At 48.0% G+C, this 23,053-nt stretch overlaps 2 protein-coding genes across 14 annotated transcripts in view; one reads left to right on the top strand and one right to left on the bottom strand.

The window, feature by feature from the left end:
* Positions 1-10,753, top strand: part of B3GALNT2 (beta-1,3-N-acetylgalactosaminyltransferase 2) — a 58,666-nt gene extending 47,913 nt beyond the window's left edge. For both annotated transcript variants that reach the window (XM_045087283.1, XM_045087282.1), the window contains 6 exons: positions 331-409; positions 4,685-4,868; positions 7,180-7,305; positions 7,943-8,102; positions 8,676-8,732; positions 10,002-10,753. In XM_045087283.1, coding sequence (XP_044943218.1) covers positions 331-409; positions 4,685-4,868; positions 7,180-7,305; positions 7,943-8,102; positions 8,676-8,732; positions 10,002-10,148 — 753 coding nt within the window. In that variant the 3' untranslated portion in view covers positions 10,149-10,753. The remainder of the gene's footprint in view (positions 1-330; positions 410-4,684; positions 4,869-7,179; positions 7,306-7,942; positions 8,103-8,675; positions 8,733-10,001) is intronic.
* Positions 10,754-11,255: 502 nt separating this feature from the next.
* The window catches only part of TBCE (tubulin folding cofactor E), a 76,803-nt gene continuing 65,005 nt past the window's right edge, over positions 11,256-23,053 (bottom strand). Inside the window, exons 7-18 of one of the 12 annotated variants that reach the window (XR_006608754.1) lie at positions 21,599-21,701; positions 20,363-20,439; positions 19,158-19,253; positions 18,548-18,612; positions 18,387-18,451; positions 16,835-16,987; positions 16,367-16,397; positions 16,121-16,274; positions 14,635-14,745; positions 14,039-14,098; positions 11,734-11,825; positions 11,515-11,555 (exon numbers count right to left, since the gene is read on the bottom strand). Coding sequence is in view for 8 of the 12 variants with exons in the window: in XM_045087275.1 (XP_044943210.1) it covers positions 12,824-13,020; positions 14,039-14,098; positions 14,635-14,745; positions 16,121-16,397; positions 16,835-16,987; positions 18,387-18,451; positions 18,548-18,612; positions 19,158-19,253; positions 20,363-20,439; positions 21,599-21,701 (1,204 nt within the window). In the remaining 4 variants the exon portion in view is untranslated. Of the gene's footprint in view, positions 11,556-11,682; positions 13,021-14,038; positions 14,099-14,634; positions 14,746-15,385; positions 15,558-16,120; positions 16,398-16,834; positions 16,988-18,386; positions 18,452-18,547; positions 18,613-19,157; positions 19,254-20,362; positions 20,440-21,598; positions 21,702-23,053 lie in introns of those variants that run through there. The other 11 variants (XR_006608755.1, XM_045087276.1, XM_004777751.3 and 8 more) reach the window with 11 other exon arrangements.

The raw sequence follows: 23,053 nt of genomic DNA, 5'->3' as shown, positions 1-23,053 counted from the left end.
CAAAGGTGGTCATTTTTTTTTTTAAGTGGCAGGTTTGGGATGTAAAATAAAATTGGGTTTTGTGCTATTATGGTAGCAAGTTCAAGACTGTGATTCTATGTTATTTGGAATTCTGAGCCCTATGGACTGTCCTGTGCACCTGATCTTTACTATTGTAATCAAGATAACAATCAGATAACAAACATAGAACACTGAAGTCAACCTGATCTCGTGAAGGGCTTAAATGGATTTATCTGCTGTGGAGTCACATTATAAATTTTGCCACATCAGTTTTAAATAGAAGAAGTGTATTTGTAGTAATGAAGCATTGAGCACTTCCCTTGTTTTCAGGCCGGGGAGGGCGCCTTGCCCCACGAGTTCATGGAAGGCGTGGAGGGAGTGGCCGGCGGTTTTATTTACACCATTCAGGGTAAGTCGGGGGCTTGGAAGGTGGAGTGTGCTGAGTCTCACATACCTCATCTTAACTCCGTACTTTGACGGAAAAGGGGATTTTTTTTGTAGGTTTATTGATATATAATTCACAAACACTTTACCCTTTTAAAGTGGTTAAGCCACTGGTTTGCGGTGTGAGAGTTCTGCAAACATCACTGCTAATTCCAGACCATTTCCATCGCTCCAGAAACCCGTGCCCTTTAGCAGACGTGCCTCATTCTCCCCTCCCGCAACATCTACCAACCATTAACTTCCATGCTGTACTTTCTGACCTTAAATGTAAGGATTTACTTCTGGGCTCCCACTTCTGTTGTGTGTGTGTGTGCCCTCTGTGTCCTTCTACCTGTACTGCTCTGTCTTGCATATGTGGCTTTGTAGCAGGATTTGACATCGGGAAGTTTGAATCCTCCAACTTTGTTCTCTTTCAAGATTGTTTTGGCTATTCTGGGCCCTGCATTTCCATACGAATTTTAGGATCAGCTTGTCAATTTCTGCAAGCAAGCCAGCTGGAATTTGAAAGGGGTAGCGTTGAACATGCAGATCTTTTCAGGGAGTGTTGCCATTCTGACATTAAGTCCCTGATCCAAGAACATGCATATCCTTCCATTTACTTATGTCTTAAACTAAATTCTTTTAGCAATGTTTTATGGTTTTCAGAGTACAAGTCTTATATTTCTTTTGCTAAGTTTATTCTTACATATTTTTTTGGCACTATTATAAGTGGAATTGTTTTTGTATTTCTAGATTCTTATCGCTAATGTATAGAAATAAAATTGATTCTTAGATATCAATCTTGTATGCTGCAATTTTGCTGAATTCGTTTATTAAGTTACTAGTTGGGTGCCTTGGGATTTTCCACCTACAAGATCATGTCATCTGCTAATGGAGATAGTTGTACCTCTCCCCCCCCCCACCAAATCGAGATGCCTTTTATTGCTTTTTCTTGTCTAAATGTCATGGCTAGAATGTCTAATATAGTGTTGAGTAGAAGAAGTAGAAGTAGAACAGACATCCTTGTCTTGTTCCCACTCTCAGAGGGAAAGTATCCAGTCTTTCACCATAAGGATGACATTGAAAAATCTATGACCTTGGACTTTGTTGGCCCTAGCGTGGCTGTGTCTGGTTTATCCTGTAGCCAGGTGGGGACTTCTGCAGAATGGCTACAGAGGCCATATAGCTATAGTGGGTTTTGTGCTACTGTCAGAAGGGAAGGGAAGAACCTTTTTTTCCCTGTCCCAGCAAGCGTGGTGCATTTTGATGCCTGCGTCTGTCCCTCTGTTGGAGGTGGCCCAGTGGACTCAGCTTCCTGCCCTGCTTCATGTGTGCACTTTCTCCTCATGTGAATATTTAAACATAGACTCTCTTTCAGAGTACGGTTTGTTAAATGCATCTCCTAATCTATCACATTTCAAGGATGGGTTTGTTAGAAAGATTCCTTTAAAACTTGGGGTCAGGAACATTAGCCTAGAACTCAAGAAGGATTTTGTCAGGATGGGAGCGGCTGTGTTTATCTTCTTGAATGATACTTACTTAAATACCTATGATTCCTGAGAATTCCGTGTCCCTGATCTTTAAGAAAGAAAGACTACCATGGATGCAGTTCCTGTTGGCCACCTGTCCTGAATTATCACCCAGGGAACAAAGGTGCCCAGTGGAATTTCTGTCCTGACATCTCAGAGCTCCACAGAGCATGGATTCCGATAAAAGAATTAGGACCCAGCTTCCCTAAAGGCTCTCCGTGACCAGAGAAAGCAGAGCAGATCCTGAGAGGAGACTCTCCAGGAGCCCCTGACAACACAGTGTTGAGGAGGGCACACACCCCATTTGAGCCACTGCCTGTTCTTTGCAGATGCAAATGGACTGTGGCTTTATAAAATTTTTTCAAAAACCTCTTAATTTATAGTGTTCCCTCACAGAAGTAGTTGTATTCTTACATCACCTCCAAAGAGTAGGCTAGAACAGGTACATGGGTTTTACCCATAAACTTGCCATTAAAAATAGATTTAAAATTTAGAGATCCTTAACTCCAGTCCAGAGAGTTTTCATGAAACTGTGAGACCACTCTGCCAAGGAAGGTGTCCTCTTAGCTCCCCAAGCAGCTATTAATACCCCAGCCCTGGGGAAAACTCGGATCCGGAGCTCAGGCAGCTTCCTAAGGCAGCGAAGCCGTGGGGCCGGGGCAGGTGTAATACACTGTCTGACTGGAGTATCCAGCACCTTCCCTTCTCTGACAAGTTCATTCCCGAATATACCACCGGGAGGTTTTAAAAACTAGTTTAAGGGGCCCTTAAGACTTCTGCCACTAAACTGTTCTAGAAGGGGCTGCTCCTGTACCCTGGACAAAAGCTTGTCATAATTTTTCTGTCATGGAGGCTAAAGGAATAAGGTCTGGGTGAGGGACGATTTCTTTCAAATAAGAGTGAAATAACTTAAGTTGTAGGCTAAAAAAATGAAAATGAGTAGACTGTCTTCTCATGTTCTGGATATATCTGAAAAATCTCAGTATACATTTTTTAAAATCCAGGATCTAAGTGCCATTCAGAACCATCAGGTTATACACCGGTTATTAAATTTTGTCGGGCATTGGCATCCCTGTCCGGGCCCTACCTCAAGCTACAAAGTTAAAATCTTCGAGACTGGAGCACAGATGTCTGTGTCTTCGCAGACTCGCTAGACAGAGGTGATCTAGCAAACTCTGAGGCGGGCAGCTCTGTGCTTCTTTTCGGTCGCACCCATACAGGTTTAAAGCACACGCAGGTCTGCTACTGCATGTGCCTGGTTTCCTGACACCGGCAGTGGGGTTCATCTGAAAGGCCTGTGTTTAATTCCTGCTCTCCCCTTGTTACAGCCGTTTTTCCCATTTTGCCAGTTTTCAAACACTTGGACTTTCCTTCAAGTGTTAAATTGCATATACTTCTCTTTATCTCCCAAGTAAAGGCTCTTACGGTAGAGTGTGATAGAATGTACAGTAGAATGTGCTGGCAGAGCACAGGGTCATTCAGGCCTGAGTTTCCCAAACAGTGGTTGTCTGGGGTCCCACTGCCTCAGAGTTCTGGGAAGACACATGCTGAAGACAGAGTTGTGGCCTCCGCCCCCGACCTGCTGAATGTGGGTGTCAGCAAGCTGTCCCCGCCCTCCTCCACCTCCCGCTCATGAGAACTCGGGCCCGGAAACCTGCAGCTTTGCCCCGCGTGTCCCCGTGAGCAGAAGCAGAAATCAGGTCTCGGCCTTCGATCCCCACACCCCAGGCTTCCCCTGTGGTGCCGGGAGGCAGGGTGCTGAGCGGCTCTGTTGTTTCCTTGCCCTGCAGCCACTCGCTGTATTTACTAGATATTTTCTCTGATTGGAGTGAGACATTTGAGAAAATCCTGCCGTAGTGAAAGTGGCCGCCTTAAGTCCACAGGATCTGAGGCCAGTCCCTGCACGGATGTAACAAGTGATTCATTAACGTGTCAGATAGTAAACAGGTGTCTTTCAGCACATTTTTATTATGAAATAGCACAGAGACACCAAGAATGGAGAGCACTGTGGGAAACAGCCATGTCCTTCTTACTCAGAATTAACAAATGCTTGTGTTTTGTCATATTTGCTTCCTTTTAAGACAAAACCGTCACAGACACAATCCCCCTCCCTGCTAGCTGTCCGGCGTCCCTCCCTTCCCTCGGAGAGGGTGTCCCTGTCCCGAAATTATGTGCACACTTCCCTTTCTTTCTTCCCTGCTTTCTACTACATACGTATGTATCTTTCTGTAACAGTTCTGATGGGAGTATTTTATAATCGAGGTCTGTGGCGTCATATTGTATATATCACCTAGCGATGAAGGCCCCTTCCCTGGCATCATTTGTCAGTGCCATTCCCCAGAACATGCAAGATCAGGTCACATCTTCTGCCTGCGGTATCCCATTATGTGACTGTCCCCAGGCTGGTCACTCTCCTGTCAGGAGAGTTTCCTCCGTTACAAACAGCACCGCAGGGGACATCCTTGTGAGCATGTGAGATACAGAGTCCGGGGCTGGGGTGGTCACGGAGGGACCCGCTGCCTCCCACGGCCTGATGGGGCCGCCACAGGACTGTCTGCAGGAAAGTGGCTGTGGATCCGCGCAGGGGCAGGAGGGCCTGGAGCCCAGCTCAGGGGCCTCCTGCTGCTTTCTGTTGGGTCCCCCGGGGAGAGGGTGTGAGTGTACAGAGTGTTCATGTGCTGGGTCTCACGTTTGCAACAGCATTTTTCTCCATCTCTGATTTTCCTTTGTAGAAGGTGACGCACTCTTACAGAACCTCCATTCTCGCCCTCGAAGACTTCTTGACCACATAAGTAACCTCCACAGGGAAGATGCCCTACTGAGGGAGGAAAGCAGCGTTTATGACGACATTGTTTTTGTGGATGTCGTGGACACTTACCGAAATGTCCCTGCGAAATTGCTGAACTTCTACAGATGGTAGGTGGTTAGAATGTGAGGTAGGTAGAACTTGTCTTACTGTTTTTTGGATGTAGGAACAATTTATTAACATTAGACCCCTGCATTTTTTTTTTAAACCAACCCCAGAACCCCTCAACACCTGGGATGTGATGTGTTGTGTCCTGGTTCTTTGTGAGGATTGACCTTTTAAAGTTCTGCTGCTTTGTCATTCAGATGAGCAGATCTGTGATGTTAATGATCTTTACCAAAAATAGGGCAAAAGTCGCTCTCATTTCGAGTTGTTCCATTCTCTCTGAGTCAAAATGAGTCCTCTGAGTCATTGTCTTGGTTGCCTCAAGCCAACACCAGATGAAAATCACTGAGTTTGAAAATGTCCCGTGTTCAGTGGCGATCACACCTGCAGACCTACATGACCCAAGTACAGCTCCCCCGAACCCAGGTTACTGGTCTGAATTCTCTTTAGAACATGCACATTCTGTTTCCATCCTCTACTCTACACATTCGAGAACTACTTGCCCTAATTCCAAACCTTTTCTGCAAGATGAAATGCAAAGCCCTGGGATTCTCCTGTAACTTCCCAACCCTTCAGCATTTCTTCCACCTGGGTTGTCATTCCTGCCTTTATGCGACTGATGGCAGCAACAATAACAACTACTATTATTTACATATTTGTACAGTTAACAAGATTAGTCACTCTGGGGTCCATTTACTTGCTTTTGAGCCCTGTGACACTGTCCACCCTAGAATGAACCTGAGCTGTCTCTGTCTAGCCTAAATCTAGAGGTTTCCACATCTTTGTCTTTTAAAACTGGATCAGGAAGCTCGTTTCTTGGTGAGCGAAGTCTGTCGCTCTCTCTTGCCTGTTGCCCTGGGCAGAGTGGATGGATGTAGTCCGGATTCATTTACGGAAGGTCATGTCTCATAGCTAGGGCAAATTAATATAATTTTGGAAACCCCCTGTGGCTAGAGGGCAGATAGAAGTAAGAGCTGGAAATCGGGGTGTCTAGAATATCAGGGTTGTGTTTGGACAACTGAACCGAGAAAAAGAACCTTCTTTAGCTCAAGGCCCCTGAGAGGGGTTCTTGTTGTAAGGGGGCCAAGGCAGGAATGGAAAGAGTTCAGTGAAGGGTGGGAATGGAGGTCCAGGAAGTGGGAAATCCGGATTGTGGGGTTCTAGGACTTTCTCTGGGGAGCTGATTCCTGGTTATGGAAGTTCAGTGTAGTTTATCTGTTACCTTCAGTGTTAAGTCTAATCTCCTGTACTCCTTGTGCATCTCTAAGATCTTAGTCATCAATGCCACCTGAATCACTGGTGACAGGCTAATGGACCTGGACTTGGGGACCCACTCCTTTCCCTCCCCGCCTGTGACACCTGTCCACCGTCCATGCTGTAATGAAAGCGGCACTAGGCATTCTTTCTTTGGGTGACTCCTCAGTGACCGCAGTGTCCTTTATCACAGGGTTCCTCCTGATGAGCAAATATTATGTGCTCCTGTGCTATTAATTAGAAGTAAACTTCAGAAGCACGGGGTCATGCACTTTGGTGTGGACCTGTTGTGAAATTCACCATTCTTCGACCGAAAAACACTTTCTCCAGATTTCTTTTATTCAGATTTCTGCCATTTGGTTCCCTAGCAAGACTCTGGGCTTGTTTTGTTTTGTTTTGTTTTAATCCAAGATGGACAGGGATTGGCAGTGTGGAATGAAGTCAGTTTTGTCTCTGCTCACCCCGACATGTCTGGGTAAATGAAGTCACTCTCCTGCGCCTTCCTAAAGGTCATTTATAAGAGTTTAATTGCGGGGAATCATTTCTTTTGGGGAAGTCTGTTTCTATGTTACAGCTCAGTGTTTTAAAAACCATTAGCTCTCTGAGTGGAGTGGAACTCGTGGCACAGTAGGGCATCTTGTGCAGCAGGGTTCCGTGGGAGAGCCTGTGAGGACACCTGTCCCCACACCCTGGGCCCCCGGGAAGAACCCAAGTGCCAGGGTTGGCATGTTTGCCAGCCTGATGGGAACAAGGTCACAGAACCATTTGTTTGCGTGTAGGTTCCACTTAAGCCAGGTCTGTAGTTTATTGTGTTTTCGTCCTCACTCTTCAGATCTGCTTGGTGCTTCTCTGTGTTACACTCAGTGAGTATCGAGTGAGGACGCAGTCGCTGGTGGCAGTGTTCTGAGCACGTTCTCAGCCTCGGAGAAACAGAGAAAGTGTGCAGGTCGTCCAGGGACGGTCCTCCAATAAAACGGTGGTGATGTCACCACGGCGGCATCTCTTCCTCTCCTTGTACGGAGGTACGGATGCACTGACTCCCGTTTTCCCTTCTGCCAACAGGACCGTGGAAACAACCAGCTTTGACTTACTGCTGAAGACAGACGACGACTGTTACATAGACTTGGAGGCTGTATTTAATAGGATTACCCACAAGAATCTGGACGGGCCTAATTTTTGGTGGGGAAAGTAAGTTAAACCTTGTTCGCTCTTCGGCTTCATGTACCTGATCAAAAGGAATTAATTTAAAATGACAAACACACAAGCTGTTTTTCACAAGCAAAATGTGGCTGAGATGGGCAGCCTCCCACCTTGGGCCCCTGGGCCCCTGGGCCCCTGGGCGTTAGCAGTCTGCAGTGAGAGGGGAGATCTGCAGACCCGGAAGCCTGGGCTAAGGTAAATGAGAAGGGGAAGACCGTGTGGCTCTCATCGTCACGGCCTAGAAGTAACGGTGCTCGTGTGAGGAGGAGCTGTACGGGGTAGGTTAGAAGAGAGTTGTGACACGTTTCTGAAACTTCGCCGTTGCTTCAGCGAAGGAAGAATTCCTTCGGATTCGGGGTCTTTAGCGTATATACACATGATGCTCTGGTACTTTCAGAAACTCCACAGATGTAACTTAGAGAATGTGATGCACCAGTCTTTCATGTCACACACCCGCTAGGTAAATGATGCCTTTCCTTAGACCAAAAAAAAAAAAAAAAGAAATGTTCCTTCTTTCCCTGCTTTTACAGCTTAGTCCTTTGTAGTGATCGTAAAGGGGCCCCGGCTCGTAGTGTAGGACAGCTGTCACACCAACACAAAGAAGCCACCTCTTTTTGGCTCTCAGTTTCAGACTGAACTGGGCCGTGGACCGAACCGGCAAGTGGCAGGAGCTGGAGTACCCCAGTCCTGCCTACCCAGCCTTTGCCTGCGGCTCGGGGTACGTCATCTCCAGGGACATTGTGCACTGGCTCGCCGGCAACGCGGGCAGACTGAAGACCTATCAGGTGAGTCCGGATTTCCGCCCCAACTGTGTACTCTTCACGCCGAGTCCCGTCCAGCCCAGTGTTGACCTCTGAGCACATAGCAGCGCACCTGGGGGGAGTGCCCCTCTGAGGTCAGGGACACAGCCATGGCCTCCAAACCCTGGCTCTAAATTCTGTTCCTAAAATCTTTTTTTGAGCGTACTAAGTAGGTTTTCGGGCAGTACTTAAAAGGGTAGTCCCTGGAGGAACCAAAAGCTTGACAGTCACAAGGAGGAAGGCTGTAAAGCACGGGCTTCCCTTTTGTGGATTCCACTCATCAGCCCACCTGGCGACCGGAGCCACTGTAGCGCTCATGCTGCCGGCGCGGGGCCTCAGGGCGGCCGACTGGCCCCTCGCCATCTTGTGTGTAGGCATGTCAGCTGCCGGGTGTCCACGGCCACTAGGTTTCCCTCTGTGTACAAGTGGTAGACTTGGCATTTCCCGGTAGAATAATTACAGAACAAGTGGAAAGATGATTTATGGGAACGTGTGGCAGCGTGTTTAGAGATGACACAGCATTTCAGCTTCTGCATTTTGACTCACGGGTGCATACAGGGTGAAGACGTGAGCATGGGCATCTGGATGGCAGCCATAGGACCTGCGCGCTACCAGGTAAGCGAGCCTGGTGGGGCCAGCCCCAGGGCTTTGCGGAGTGTGAGGGAGTTAGGTGCCCAGGTCAGACATTGGGCAGGAACAGCAAGCGGAAGGTCCAGCAGCAGGGCTGAGCCCGATTCAGCTCACAGTCATCCACCCGTGTTCGCATACTTTTCTGAGTTTAAAAGAAATGTTTTAGATGGAAGTTTTCCCACCCACAGAGAATTAGGTTTTTATATGTTTCATTAGAAGTTCTTTGTAGCTTTAAAATATAAGGAGTCAGGGGCGCCTGGCTGGCTCTGTCAGTGGAGCCTGCAGCTCTTGATCTGAAGGTCATGAGTTTGAGCCCATGTTAGGCACAGAGATCACTTCAAAAAAAAAAGATCTTAAGGAATCCGCTGGCAAGTTCCCAGCAGCGTGATGGTCCAGGGACCCTTCAGCTCTTCTGACTGATGCAGATGGAACCCCGGATGTAAGTACCAGAAGGTGCTCCTGGAAATCCCCTGACCGCTGGGCCAGGGAAAAAAGGAAGGAAGGAATCTCCGGAGGCTGGAAATGGGAACAGGGGCGCTGGGAAGAGAGGCAGGCACGAAGCTGGGCTTCAGCTCAAGGCTTTCTGGGGAATTTCCGATTCCTGCAGCTTCCACTTAGGCCACAGAAGGTGCAAGGGGTAGAGGCACACGCAGGGACAGGTGGGGCAGGAAGCCTGTGCGGCACCTGGGCCCAGAGCAGGCCCCGCTCGCGTCAGGGGTGCACAGGGATGAACCCTCTCTCCTGGGCCAGCCGTGACCGCCCTGCGTCCTCCCAAAGTCCCAGCTTTGACTTGTCGAACGCTGAACATCATTTTCTGCGTCTGATCATTGTGGTAGCTGGGGTTGGTGGGTCTTTGTGGGCAGGTGTGTCTGCAGACCGTAGCTCAGGAAGCTGGTTTCCTGATGTGTTTAGAGACTTGTGTGTGTGACCTCATGTCCTTGAAAAGGAAGTATTTAAAATGTTCTCTACAAAGAGGACTGATGTTGCTTTCTGCCTCGCACCGAAGGCCATGACCATCTCCGACTGCACTGCTGGCGAACGGGACCCCAGCTAAGGGCAGGCTGGGGTTCCAGGTGCTCAGGGCAAACCCTTTCCATCCCACCCAGGGTCAAGGTTGAGACATGGGTTCTGTTTTCTAAATTAAACACGCGCACACGCAGGCACCTAGAATCCTCTCCCCAACCCCCACCCTCCCTGGAGCCTTCAAGCTCATTTCCACGGCTCCGAGTTCACTTTGGTTTGGTTTCTTGCCAGGACGGCCTGTGGCTGTGTGAGAAGACGTGTGAGACAGGAATGCTGTCCTCCCCGCAGTACTCGCCCCAGGAGCTGGCGCAACTGTGGCAGCTGAAGGAACTGTGTGGGGATCCTTGTCAGTGCGAAGCAGCAGCGGGAGGGTTTTAACTTGCTGTGCCGGAGGAGGGCGGTACGCCTGGGAGCAGCTGGGGTCAGTCGGAGGGGAGCCTGCAGTTAGGTAACAGGCGCTGTGGTCTTTCCAGATAGTTCTAGGTTGGCACTTTTTACCTGAAACCAATGTGATATTTCTAAATGTTTGCACAAAATTTCCTTTTTAAAAATCAACTGATACTGTACATAAAAATTTTATTTCCATATTAGAAGACCATTTGAAAAACACCAAATTGTTTTATAAAACATGTTTCTAAACCTGAGGTATCCTTTCTAGTTTATAATTCATTACTTTTGGTTAAAATTGGCCTCCTCAGAAATCTAGTAACTAAGAATGTGAATTCCAGCCTGGATTACAGAATGGCTCTGTGAAGCAGAATTAGGATCATGAAGGGCCAAAAACAACTCACAGAATGCTGTGTGGTCACTTATACCAAAGTTTGGGAATGGAAATGGTCTGAGTGAAGTGGGCAACTGGAAAAGGAACCCATATAAGTCTCAGTTCTGGACCTTGGTTTTAAAGGTCACTTATTAAGTGAGCTAATTTCAGTTTTCTTTTGCTGTTTAACATAAAGCCTGAAGGTCACAGTCTAGTACTATTTTAAAAAAAAAAGCTAAAATTCTGTGGCTATAAATCAAATACCTCTCTGGGTTTTAGTGACATAGGGAAGGACAGTGCTAAGTAGCAGACACTTTAAAAGAATGAATTTTTCTTTCCTCCCGTCATTGCATAATGTTTACCTAATATGAGTGAACTCCGATCAGAGATGGAAATCTTCTGTAGGATATATGCCCAACTCTAGGGAAAAGCATGTAATGAATTTTTGTAAGTACTCTAAAAACAGGGTAATGGAGGGAAGAGATCACAGCACACGTTACATATAGAAAATGCCTAAGTTTAAGCAACATTTCCCAAAGTGACCGTCCAAATCATTTTGCTAACTTTATAAGCTCGTAGTATCCATAGAGTTCCATTAGAACTGGTCCTATGACCAACATTAACTGTGTTCAGATTTCATTAGACTAGCTAGGTTCTATTTAATATTTAAATCTCCACATATGGAAATGTATAGTCACGAAATATGAAATAAAATCAGAAAATCATTAGTAGGTGCAAAGCCTTTATTACTGCTGTTACATACAAGCCTAGAAATGGTCTCTTCCCAGTGAAAATACCACCTTTTCTACACTTAGGGCAAGTTGTAAAACCTCTTTTTCTGACAGAATTGTTCCAATAAATCCTTTATTTCCGGTGACCCCCACACCCAGTCATGATAATCAGTGTAGTCCCCAGACTTTCTTAGTTCATTATTACCATCGCACCAACAGACAATCTCCACTTTCCACAGAATAAAACTGTAATGACTGCTGGTCATTTTCGAGCTCGATCTCTCTGCCAGGCATCTACAAACAGAACAAAGGGTTGGGGCGATAAAGGCGGAGCCATCTTCATACATGCGCCCCCTCCCGAACAGAGGCATATGTTTCCCATTTAGAAACAATACGTGTCACATGGAGCCCTAGATTCACAGTGTGTCACACTAGGGGGACTCAGCCGGACTCTGTTCTGTGGGCTACTTACTTTGGGGCTTTCATAGGACAGCAGCAGTTCTGACACAGGAACTTTAAGAAGACGGGCCAGCAGTCCCTTCACCTTCTGAATTGTCATGGAGTCTGTCAAAGAAAAACACCCTCAGTTCTCTCAAATGACACGTGTCAATCTAGCCCGTGTGACAAGACCTCAGTCGCAATGACTCACGGTATCCGTTTCCCCGTGGACATCATTAGGGAAAGTCTCGCCTGCCCCATGCACCCGGAGAGCCGGTTCCACACCACTGACCCGACAAGTGGGGAACTGAGCCAGGGTTTAGCCTAAGTGCCCTTTGACAGTGGGATTCCATTTCAGTGGTGGCGAACATTTCCTCCATCTGAATAAACCCGAAATCCCGTTCTGTGCACAGAGGAGTAAATCTGAGTAGAAAGAATCATTTCATTTTCTAAACCTCTGATGACTCGCTTACAGATGGCAGCGAGAATGCTGGCGTGGGGGCTCAGGCGTCCGGAAGGCGCCTCTCCGTGGCTCTGCCTTGGTTTCCTCCTCTGTGGAATGAGGCAGGGACCAGTCTGTGAGATCGTAATGTGGGACCTGCCTCATGAGCAGATGCCTTGGTTTGTTCAGAAAATGCTATGAACTTATTTCCAAAGATGGGTTGTGGTAAATATTGGCTATTTTGATGATGAGAAATATAGTGTCTTTGAAGCTTTAGCTGGAGGTACAACAATAGTATGGTGTTCCTACAAATATCACATGTATTCAAATATTTTTCTATCAAAAATGATTTTTGTAAAGCTGTGTTTTTATGCAACTTGTGATAATAAATGTTATCTTTATTTTAGAATAAAAACTGGCCTTGTTTATGTGTTGAATATAAACAATTGACATACTTCACATAACTTGTTCTTTTGTCTGTGAATGTGTAGATAATCTTGTCCTTCTTACAGATTTCGGTGGACCAGGTTTCACTGTTCGGAGGGTGGTTAGTGATGGGTCAAGAGCAACGAGAAAGGACCCATTCCTAAGTCATGTCAGAAACAAGCACTTTGGCCGTACAACAATCCTAGTAAGAAATTTGCCCACTTGCAGAAAAAAATGGCAATTTGCCCATAATGCTCTAAATACTATCATTTCTAATGTCAACATAACACACAACTGTCTTAACATTCAGAAAATGTGGCTTCCTAGGCCCCCTGTGGAATGGGGGTCTACACTTCCAGGCTTTTCTCTGGTTGTCAGGACGGGCAGGTTTCATGACGTCCTGACACCACGGTGCTGCTTTCTCGTCCAGCCGTCCATGCAGCCGGCCAGCACCTGAAGGGCCACAGGGTCAGATGACTCAGGATTGAATTTTTTTACTTTAGTTTAATGAATTTCTATTTAAATAGCGACTCGTGGCAGCGATACTGCACAGTCGACCCTAGACCCCTGTGCTCTCGCTCCTGGTGCCTGACCGTGGGGCATGGAGCTGCCGGGGGTTACTCGGCCCTTCCCCTTCCCCACTGGTGAGCAGTCAGGTGGTGGGGAAATTTGCCATTACAAGTGCTACAAGGCAGACAGTTTAAAATGTGAATTTACTCCACTCACAAGCAACGTATTTTATGAGAGTCGCTTAGGGCGCTACACGTTTCATCTCCTCAGAGCCTCGCTGCTCCACACTTAACCCGTCCAGACCACTCTCTCCCCATGAGGCGGGCTTCCATCTGACAAGGCACAGTACACTCGAGAGACTGTAATTCTAAGTACATTAGATCAATCTAGTTGGTTGACATAACAGTATTTCGGGATGAAGCTAATTCCGTTCCAGTAACAGTGATGTTTAGACAGAGTTCTGGAGTCGTTTTTCCAAAGAACCATTTCAGTGTGTCCATTAAAAGACCACATCTGAGAACTTTCTGCGGGGATTCCTAACTGACAAGGAGCAGAGTGTGTGTGAAGTCACAAATGTTCAAGTAATTCACACTTCAGCTCACCAAGACAGGTTTCCTGTATTACGAAGGGACGGTAAGACCTCGGGCCCAGTGAGTCTCTCTGGACCAGCGCCACAATTTGGGCACTAAATAGCAGTGGGCTCCGGAAAGGCCATGCCGCTCCACACTCGTGCCTTTGGCTAAATAGGTCATTGTTTAACAAGACTTTCCTACACAAGCTGATAAGGGTACAGGAGACCTGAGCTTTTGGGGGTTAGGACGCGTTGTATTTTAGATCATAAAAGGTTAGTGAAAACCTAGAAGCTCCAAAAGTCCACACTTCTAGATACTTTCTACCAGCTGACTCATGCCTAGGCCAGTGATTCCTAAGTGTAAGCAGACAAAAGTCCTGTTTTTCTTACCTGGCAGTCGTTTCTCTAGGACTTTCTGATCAACTTGATTAGGATATTTTATCTTCAGTGCTTGAAAGAAAAAAAGGGAAAAGACTGAGAGCTAGTGTAATAAGGGTTCAAACTGCCCACACCTGAACCGCACCTGCCCCAGGATCCAACTGTAGGACCACCGGGCTCAGATCCTAATACAGGAACAGCTCTTACTGATTTTGAAAATTCCTTCTACTAATTCTTCACAGAATTAACAATTAGCAACAGTTATTCACAGAATTGACAACAACAGAAAGCGCTGGACCAACATTCCAGTGCCTCCCCTGCTCCCTGCCGACTCCTGGCCTGACCATGTAGCCGGCGTCCCCGTGTAAGAAAGTCACACATTTACAAACCACAAGTCAGCACACTTCTCACACACCCAGCCCCAGTTTCTAACAGTTGAAAGCATGGGAACTGCCAAAACTTTGATACAACTCAGAGATGTTCGAGAATTCATCCTTTCTTTTAAAAGTGCGTTATTCCAGGTACCTCTTAAGAGAAACCAACTGTCCCTATCTGTGTCAGCGCCCAAAGACCCACATACAAGTAAGCGGTCTTTGTGCGGTTCTTACTTAGTAGCTGGTTTTTGAGCAAAAACGGCTGTTGTGTCTTGAGTTCCCCGTCTTCGGGCGCACCATATTCTGTGCAAGAAGCATAAACATGGATCACGATAAACCAGGCCCCTAGAAGGAAAAATACAGGCGCCAAAAAGACCCCCGTAGCCTTTTCCTTCCTGGAGCAGCTGCTCCGCTCACCTGGGACCTGTCCCCTTCACTGGACTACTTACTTGTTTATTTGCTGGGGGACGGCCATGGCCAGCCACCGCGTCCAGGCAGCCACCCTACACCCCCCACCCCCCGACTTCGCAGCGCCTAACAGCGCCTGCCTCCCCAACAAGACCGCGTCCCGCCTCCCAACCGGCGAGACCAGGCCGTGCCTCCAGAGCCATAAGACGCGGGGTCAGAGCTCCGCCTTCATGAACAGCTCCTTCGTGTTAGGGGTCCTGAACAAGAACCCCGAGACCAGATGGGACACAACTCAAGGGACATCTTCAGGTGTCAGCCAGATGGCGCCACGCCAGGATGGGTGCCCAGGCCCATCCCTCGCCTGGAAATGCGGCGTCAAGGGGCGGTGGCAGGAGGGCAGGCCTCACCTGCGCGGGCTCGTGCGGGACCCACCGGGGCCTGCGTTTCGCGGGGCTGCAGGACAGAAGCTCCCCCCCACCACGGTGATTCGGGTTCCCAGAAACAGCGGGAAACGGGCGGCTCCCGGCCAGGATCGGAAAGCGCCCCCGCCCCCCCCCCCCCCCCCACACACACACACCAGGCAGCTTCGCGTCCTCACGGCCAGCGCCCCAGCCGGAGCGTTCCACAGCGAGCGGCACCGGGAAACGGGTTTGAGAAAGAACGTCCCGGGCCCGTGACATCTGGAGTGACGACGAAGTCAAAACGGGGAGTACGGCAGGGACGGAGTCGCCAAGTGGGGGCTTCAGGGCCTGAGGACCCAGGCGGGGAAGGTAAGGAAGCCCAGGGCGGGGGCGGGGAGGGCCGGAGGTGGGGGCGCCCTCGAGCCGCGTGGAGGGGACCGGACACGCTGGTCGCCACTGCCCGGGGAGCTTCGGCAACACCCGGGCCCGGCTTCGACCTTTAACACGCGTGCAAGGTCCGCAGGCTTGGCCGGAGCCGCCGCTGCTCCTGCCCCCGGCCAGGAGGGGTCGCCCGCCCTCCCGCGGCGGGAAGCAGGGTGAGCTCGGGCAGACGGGAGGGCCTTCCACCGCAGGGCTGCCCCCCGCCCCAGCGCCCCGATGCCGATCTCGACCTTCCAGCAGGCCTCCGACTCCCCGCGCTCCCTCTGCGGGGCGAGGCTGCGGACTCTGCCGTGAAGAGGCCAGTTCGAGTCTGGCTCCTGGGCTTGCGGACACGGCCCCAGCATCGGGCCAAGGGCCCCTTCGGAGGACCCCACGCCCCGAAGAACAGCAGGGCCACTAGGGTCCCCTCCGACGCCCCGCGGCCGGGGCTGCAGGGGCGGTGCGGTGTGGACTGTGGGCCGCACACGTACTGAGGCACAGCGACTGGTACCGGGGATGCGCCGCGAGGAACTCCGCGTGGGGCCGGTTCCGGTCGGGGTCCTGGTGGCCGCCGGCTGCCTTCCACTCGTTGCCGAACGCCTTCCGGTAATCGAGCTCGGCGCCGCGCCTCTCCTCCGGCGGGATCTGCGGGACAAACGCGGTCTGTGCTTTGTGCCCTGCCCTGCCGCTCACTGAGGGACGGTCATCACACAGAGTGACGGGGCATCTCTTCTTACCGTCCCTTCCAACAGGGACAGGCTTCAGGAGCTGACGGCGGAAGGAGGTAAGAACTTCGTCCTACATTTTCCTCATGAGTGTGCACAGCTGGCGTCCGGCCCGCAGGTGCACTCCTGCCCCCACCCCACCCCACCCACCCCGGAGCACACTGTTCCAGGCCGGCACACTGTTCCAGGCAAGCACCGTGGGGCCAGCAAGGCCCTGCCCTACAATTTCTTGAGAGCAGTGGCTGAGAAGAGGAGGACAAGCTCTCTGGCTCTTCCTCCTGTAATCCCAAGACAAAGGAGCAAACCTCGATGCGCCAGGCCCCTTCTCAAAATATCCGAGCAACAGGCTTCTCTGGGACTGGGCTCCTCCACGCCACCTCCTGAGGAGCCTGGAAGAGCCATCATGCTTCAGGCGCAGGACGATTCTGATCTTGCGTTTCCTGTGCTAAAAAGGCATCAGATCCTGAAACCAGCACTCACCTCGCATTTGTTCAGGGTCTTCAACTGACCGATTTTGGCGATGATGAGCCCACGGGTGGTATGTGCTGCTTTGCTCCCTTCAGTCAGGGGGTTTCTGCTGCAGGACAGAGCCTGCAGACTCGGCAACTTATCCAGCTCGTTGATAAACGACCACTGAAACCCAGCAAAAGAGAATACGTGAAAATAAACATGTTTCAGGCTCATTTCTTGGAGTATGTGAACTAGCAAGAGAAAAGGAAAATCCCCCCATTCCAACCCGAGGTGCAGGATTGTCCTTATGCACGGAACACCCACTAGACACAACACACTTTTACTCTAGAACCATGTCACGTACAATGACAGTCTGCTTACTGTGACTTAAATTAAGTTCTTTCGTAATACTTTAGGGTTTTCTGAGGAGAAGCATTTCTCTTTCAATTTAAAATATTTAAAAGCTTCTGCACAGCAAAGGAAACCAGCAACAAAACTAGAAGGCAACCTACAGAATAGGACAAGATATTTGCAAATAACACATCCAATAAAGAGTTAGTATCTAAAATGTAAAAGGAACTTAGCAATCGCAACACCCAAAGGACAAATAATTCAATGAAAAATGGGCAGAAGACATACACAGATATTTCTCCAAAGACATCCAAATGGCCATCACATGAAAAGATGCTCAATATCACTCACAATCAGGGAAATGCAAGTCAAAACTACAAGGAGAGATCACCTCACACCTGTCAGAATGGCTAAAATCAACAACACAAGAAAGAACAGGTGTTGGCGAAGATGTGGAGAAAAGGGAACCCCCCAACCACTACCCTTGCGCACTGGTGGTGGGAATGCAAACTGGTGCAGCCACTGTGGAAAATCACAGGGAGGTTCCTCAAAAAGTTAAAAACAGAACTACCCTATGATCCAGTAATCACACCACTGGATCTTTACTCAAAAAATACAAAACACTAACTTTGGGATACATGCAACTCTATGTTCACAGCAGCATTATTTACAACAGCCAATTCACAGAAGCAGCCCAAGTGTCCATTGACTGATGACTGAAGATGTACATATATACAATGGAATATTACTCAGCCATAAAAAAAAAATGAAATCTTGCCATTTGCAACAACATGGATGGAGCTGGAGAGTATTATGCTAAGCATAGTAAGTCAGTCAGAGAAAGATAAAGATCGTATGATCTTACTCATATGGAATCTAAGAAACAAAACAAACAAAAGAGAGAGACAAACCAAAAAAAAAGACTCTTAACTATAGAGCCCAAACTAATGGTCACCAGAAGGGAGGTGAATGGGAGACGGGGGAAAGAAAGTGTAGACTAAAGTGTACTTAGCTTGATGAGGCCTGAGTAATGTGTGAATGGCGGAGTTACTATACTGTACACCTAAAACTAACACAACACTGCATGTTAACTATAGTGCAGGTAAAATTAACTTTATGAAGCATATTTTTAAAGTGAAGTAAATATTTTGTAATGGAAGGAACTGACAAACTTCTCCTGAGAGTGGAAACGAGGGCTCATGAGGTACGTACATTCCGCAGAAGCCCTTACTTGTGATATCTGATTGTCATTCACGACGAGGTACTGCAAGGAAGGAAACATGGATGTCTTATGCCCTAGAGAAAAAAGGGGAACGAAGTTACACAGAAGTAAAAGAAAGAGCTCAAGTATGAGGTACTGGGCAGGGGAGGGGAGCTAGTGATCTCACATACCAGTTCCAGCATCTGGAAAATGTATAGAAGAAAGTCCTATGTCAGAAAGGATAAGTTGTTCTAATCTGAAATTTAAAATGTTAAATTTGATTATAAAGCGCAGTAGAAAATGCTACAGCCTATCAACCAGACTGCATCTGTAATATTTCCCCCACACACTAGGTTCTCATGCCACGTGAAACGCTGAGAAACAGTGCAGTATGGGGCACACGGAGTGGACTCTAGAACGTGCTCTGAGGGTTCTACAGTCGCCTACTGGTTCCTGGTGCCCGCGGCTGTGCTACGTGCTCATGGGTCTCAGAGAGGAAAGAGACATGGTATAACTTCCCAAAAGGCAATGAATGAAGACTTTGGACATCAGCACGAGGGCCAAATTATTCATTCTTCAGTCACCTACTGCAGATGTAGACTAAAGTGTATGAGGTTTGCAGGGACATGGTCCGCATAAATGCAAATAAAAATGTCCCAAAGGGACTTCCTCAGTTTGTGAAGGCCATCATCATCATCATCATCATCATCACATTTCCACCGAGAAAGCAAAGATAGGATGTGATCCATTTACTAACCATTTCTAAGCACTACTGCAAGCAGCACTGAAGAAGCAAATTACCTGGGCAGATAGGCTATTAGAAACAGCTGATTTTCATCAATTAATTGATTAGAGGAAAGATCTAATAACTTGACTGTCTGCAGGACATCAGCTGGCCTGTATGGAAAATAAAAACGTTTCAATGTGAATTTCATCTCTTAATTGTTTTTTGAAGATACAGCTTTTAAGTACCTGCCTTCAGTGTAAAGGAGAGGGAGGGGCGGGAGGCAGGTGAAGAGCGCCACACCAGGGGAACGCGGGGCCCTGATGGTGATGGAAACGTTCTGTCTGGACTGGACCGATGTCAGGACCCTGCCTGTGATATGGAACCGTAGCTCTGCAAGATGTTACCGAGGGCATGGATCTGGGTCATGGGTACAGGGGATCTCTGGGTAGTCTTTCTGGTAACTGCATGGGAATCTCAAATTATCTCAAAATAAAAAGTGTAATTTGAAAACACCTAGGTGGCTAGGTGTCTTCAAACACCTAGGTCACCTGGTGGCTCAGTCGGTTGAGTGTCCGACTCTTGGTTTTGGCTCAGGTCATAATCTCAGGGTCATGAGATCGAGCCCCGAATGGGGCTGGGTGTGCCTTTCCCTCTGTTCCTCCCCCCACTCACTTGCTCTCCCTCCCTCCCTAATAAACAAATAAAATTTGAAACAAAAATAAAAACACCTGCAGCTGTCAGTATAGAAAATAGCTCCATACAGTAAAATCTCATTAACTTGAATCTGTTAAATGAGAATTTGTTGTAAATTTGCCCGTGTTTAGTTTTAATAATAATTTAATGATAAACAACAAAAGAGAAAGACAACATGTTTAACTTACTTAAGGAGAACAAACTTTTACATATACTCTGGTCCATCAACCTTCTGCAGATAATGCTACCCAAAACGCATTATTTGAAAAAAAGATTAAAATGCATTATTTGATCCTTATAAAGCATTTCCTACAGAACCTCCATTTAGAAACAGAAATTAAATATATTTCTGTGAAACTAATAAAATTCTTGTCTTCAAATATATTTAACTCAAGGCTCTCACTCTGATGGGCTTTTCCTCAATCAGGACCAATGATCACAGGTGCCCTACTTTGTAAAGAATAAGCAGGTTTCTAATTCTCACTAGCAAATCCTTTAAAAAGAAAAACCAGTGTGAGGCATCATTGAGACGGTTCATTTATTCAGACTACACGGCGAAACATGGACAGAAGTAAGCCTTTGTTACCTTTCCGAAATGAGGAGATCGTTAGACTTGAGGTATAGCTCTTCAAGGACCGGCCACCCAGCGGCGCACTGGAGCACCTGGAGAGAAACAGAGTTCAGGCTGGAGCAGCCTCTCTTACATGTTTCTTCCTGTGTGTTAATTACTATTATCTCCACTTTAACTCAACTCCCTTACTGTTTTAGAAACAAAATGTCCTATGGACACTTCATCACGGACTCTAACTCGGGCCAGGAGCACTGGTGGGCTGGCAACAAAGTGTTTCGCTAACATGGGAGCGTATACAGTCGGCGCTCTGGCAGCTGTGAATGCATCCTCCAGGGATGTGCGAGGACTGCAAAGTGGATGTGCAGACATGCACTGCGCACACTCTTAGCACGTGACATAGTTTGCTCCAGCGAAGGAAGGAACTTGATGTTAAACGCCGCTGCTCAGTTCCCAATGCCGACCCAGGTGTGCAAAGAATAGACTCATCAGACGGTGTTTCCCAAACTATTTCTGCGTTTTCGCACTTGAACTTCACCACCATCTCTAGCACCTGAATTTCTATGTGCCCCGCCTATTCTCAGGCTAACTCTAATCCCATCTCCGAGGAAGGAGCGCTAGGATGTACATGCACCAGTTAAGGCAACTGGTCTCTACGGGAGGCTCCTCAGTGGCATTTCAAAGACAAGGACTTTGTGGGGAAGGTACGTATCTGCGAAAACGGAATATACTGGGCACATGTACAGGTCACCTCTGATGGAAAACAGCAGTGCCAGATAGAAGTTCCAAATGCTGCCGGGCAAAATACCCACTAGTCCACTTTGAACCCAGCTGTACATGATGAACAGTGGATTCCAGAGCTAAACTTTAAATGAGAAAAGGATGCGAGAATCTTCTGGCAGCTCTGCCTTGGAGCACATGCAGAGAAGCTCCATCAAGAGCTTTCAAGAGAAGCTAAGTTGAGGGTTCTTCAAGTTCGGCTAAGTTAACTCCACCCCACTATGGAGTGCTACAGTCCAGAAAGACACCAGAACAATGCAGAAGGAGCCAAGAGAGAAAATCCCAATCCCAAAATATAAAATTTTACTTCACTGCAATGATTCTGTAACTCCTTTCAGTGAGGCAGTTTAAAGAATCCTATTATTTGGATAACAGGATAATTAGAACCAAGCCACAGTTGTGCTTCCATTCTCTATTAAGCCAAGAATTTTAAATTTCTTATTTCTGGGTAATAAATTGGAGAAATACGATTACCTCCGCCCATGTTATTCCTGTTCGGTTAAGGACTAACACCTTCAGTGCAGGAAATGTTCCGGTTCGAACTGGTGAACCCGAGGGAAAGCTGAGTTTATTCTCACTGTGTAGAAAAAGAAGTCACAATGTGTTGATCACCCACTCCCCAGGAGGCCCGAGTGAAAGTCCCTAAAAGCAACAATGTGGGATTTATTTTTTTAAAGATTTTTACTTATTTATTTGAGAGAGAGGGAGTGAGAGAGGGCTTGAGATGGGAGAAGGGCAGAGGGAGACGCAGACTCCCGAGGGAGCTGGGAGCCTGATGGGGGATCCAATCCCAGGACTCCAGGATCATGACTTGAGCTGAAGGCAGTCGCTCAACCGAGCCACCCAGGTGCCCAACAACTTGGGATTTAATAGCAGGCATTTGGTTTGTTTCGACCTTAAAGCGAAATTAATTAAAAGCCAATGGAGTCCAGGCTACCTCATTTTTAGTATTTGCGATGCATGACTTTTTGGTAGCTGACATCCACAGATGTTCTCCGAGGGCCGGGGCAGCTGGCTGAAGCATAAGCCTCAGGCGTTCGTAAGGTCAGCGTCTAGCTTCGCAAGGCAGACTCTGGACACCACAAAATCCAGCACCCTCTCAACTGCCCTACTGATAGGCTGCCCCAGGAGCTACAGTCCCGCTCCTCCAGGGTCTCGAAACCACTCTCTCGCTATCAGGATGGATAAAATCAGTCACTGCCTTCTCGGTGCTCTCTTGTGATCCTGATCTCAGATAGTGCTCAATCCTGAGTCATTGTGAAAGAAGGTACCATGAAAACACATGAACCCCTATTTCCAGAAGAGGAGATGCCAGGGGTCAGAGGACACCCTCCACCCTATCTGGAGCACCACTGATTCAGGCCTGACTCTCCGCTCTCACTGACCTGCCTGAGCCAGGTAGGTACCAGCCACCTGTCCACACCAGGCTGGCTCGAGGACTTTCATACTTCCCACCTGGCTGAGCCCTCGGGGAATCAGGTTCTAAGACTGAAATTAACCAAGCATTGGAAGAGGCCCGGAAGACGGGGCCATTAGTGAAACATGCAGCTTGGTGGACAATCCTTATCAGAACTGAAGGAGACAGCATTCCAACGAAATTGCTCATTCCTACAGCAATGAAGTGCCAGAAGCTTCGGAACAAATAAGCACTCTTCACAGCCCCTCTCCTACTCCCCAGTTAAATACTGACTCCCCCAGAAGGCCCATCCTTCATGGGTAGCCTCACAAGAGACACCAAGATCTTCCAGCTCGACAGGTCAACCCTCCCTCAGTCAACCAAAAGACTCCCCCGTCCAATACCCCAGAAAAGGGGCACCTAACTAGATCAGTCAATAGAGTATGAAACTCTTCTTATCTTGAGGTTGAGACTCTGAGTCCCTCGTTGGGGGGAAAGCTTAAATATAAATAAGTAATAAGTAACTGGTGGTC

This window comes from Mustela putorius, unplaced genomic scaffold (assembly GCF_011764305.1).
Source record: "Mustela putorius furo isolate JIRA1106 unplaced genomic scaffold, ASM1176430v1.1 tig00001075_pilon_pilon_pilon, whole genome shotgun sequence".
NCBI classification, from domain to species: domain Eukaryota; kingdom Metazoa; phylum Chordata; class Mammalia; order Carnivora; family Mustelidae; genus Mustela; species Mustela putorius.
The sequence above is the reverse complement of the archived record's forward strand: the minus strand, read 5'-3'. Positions and strand labels throughout refer to the sequence as shown.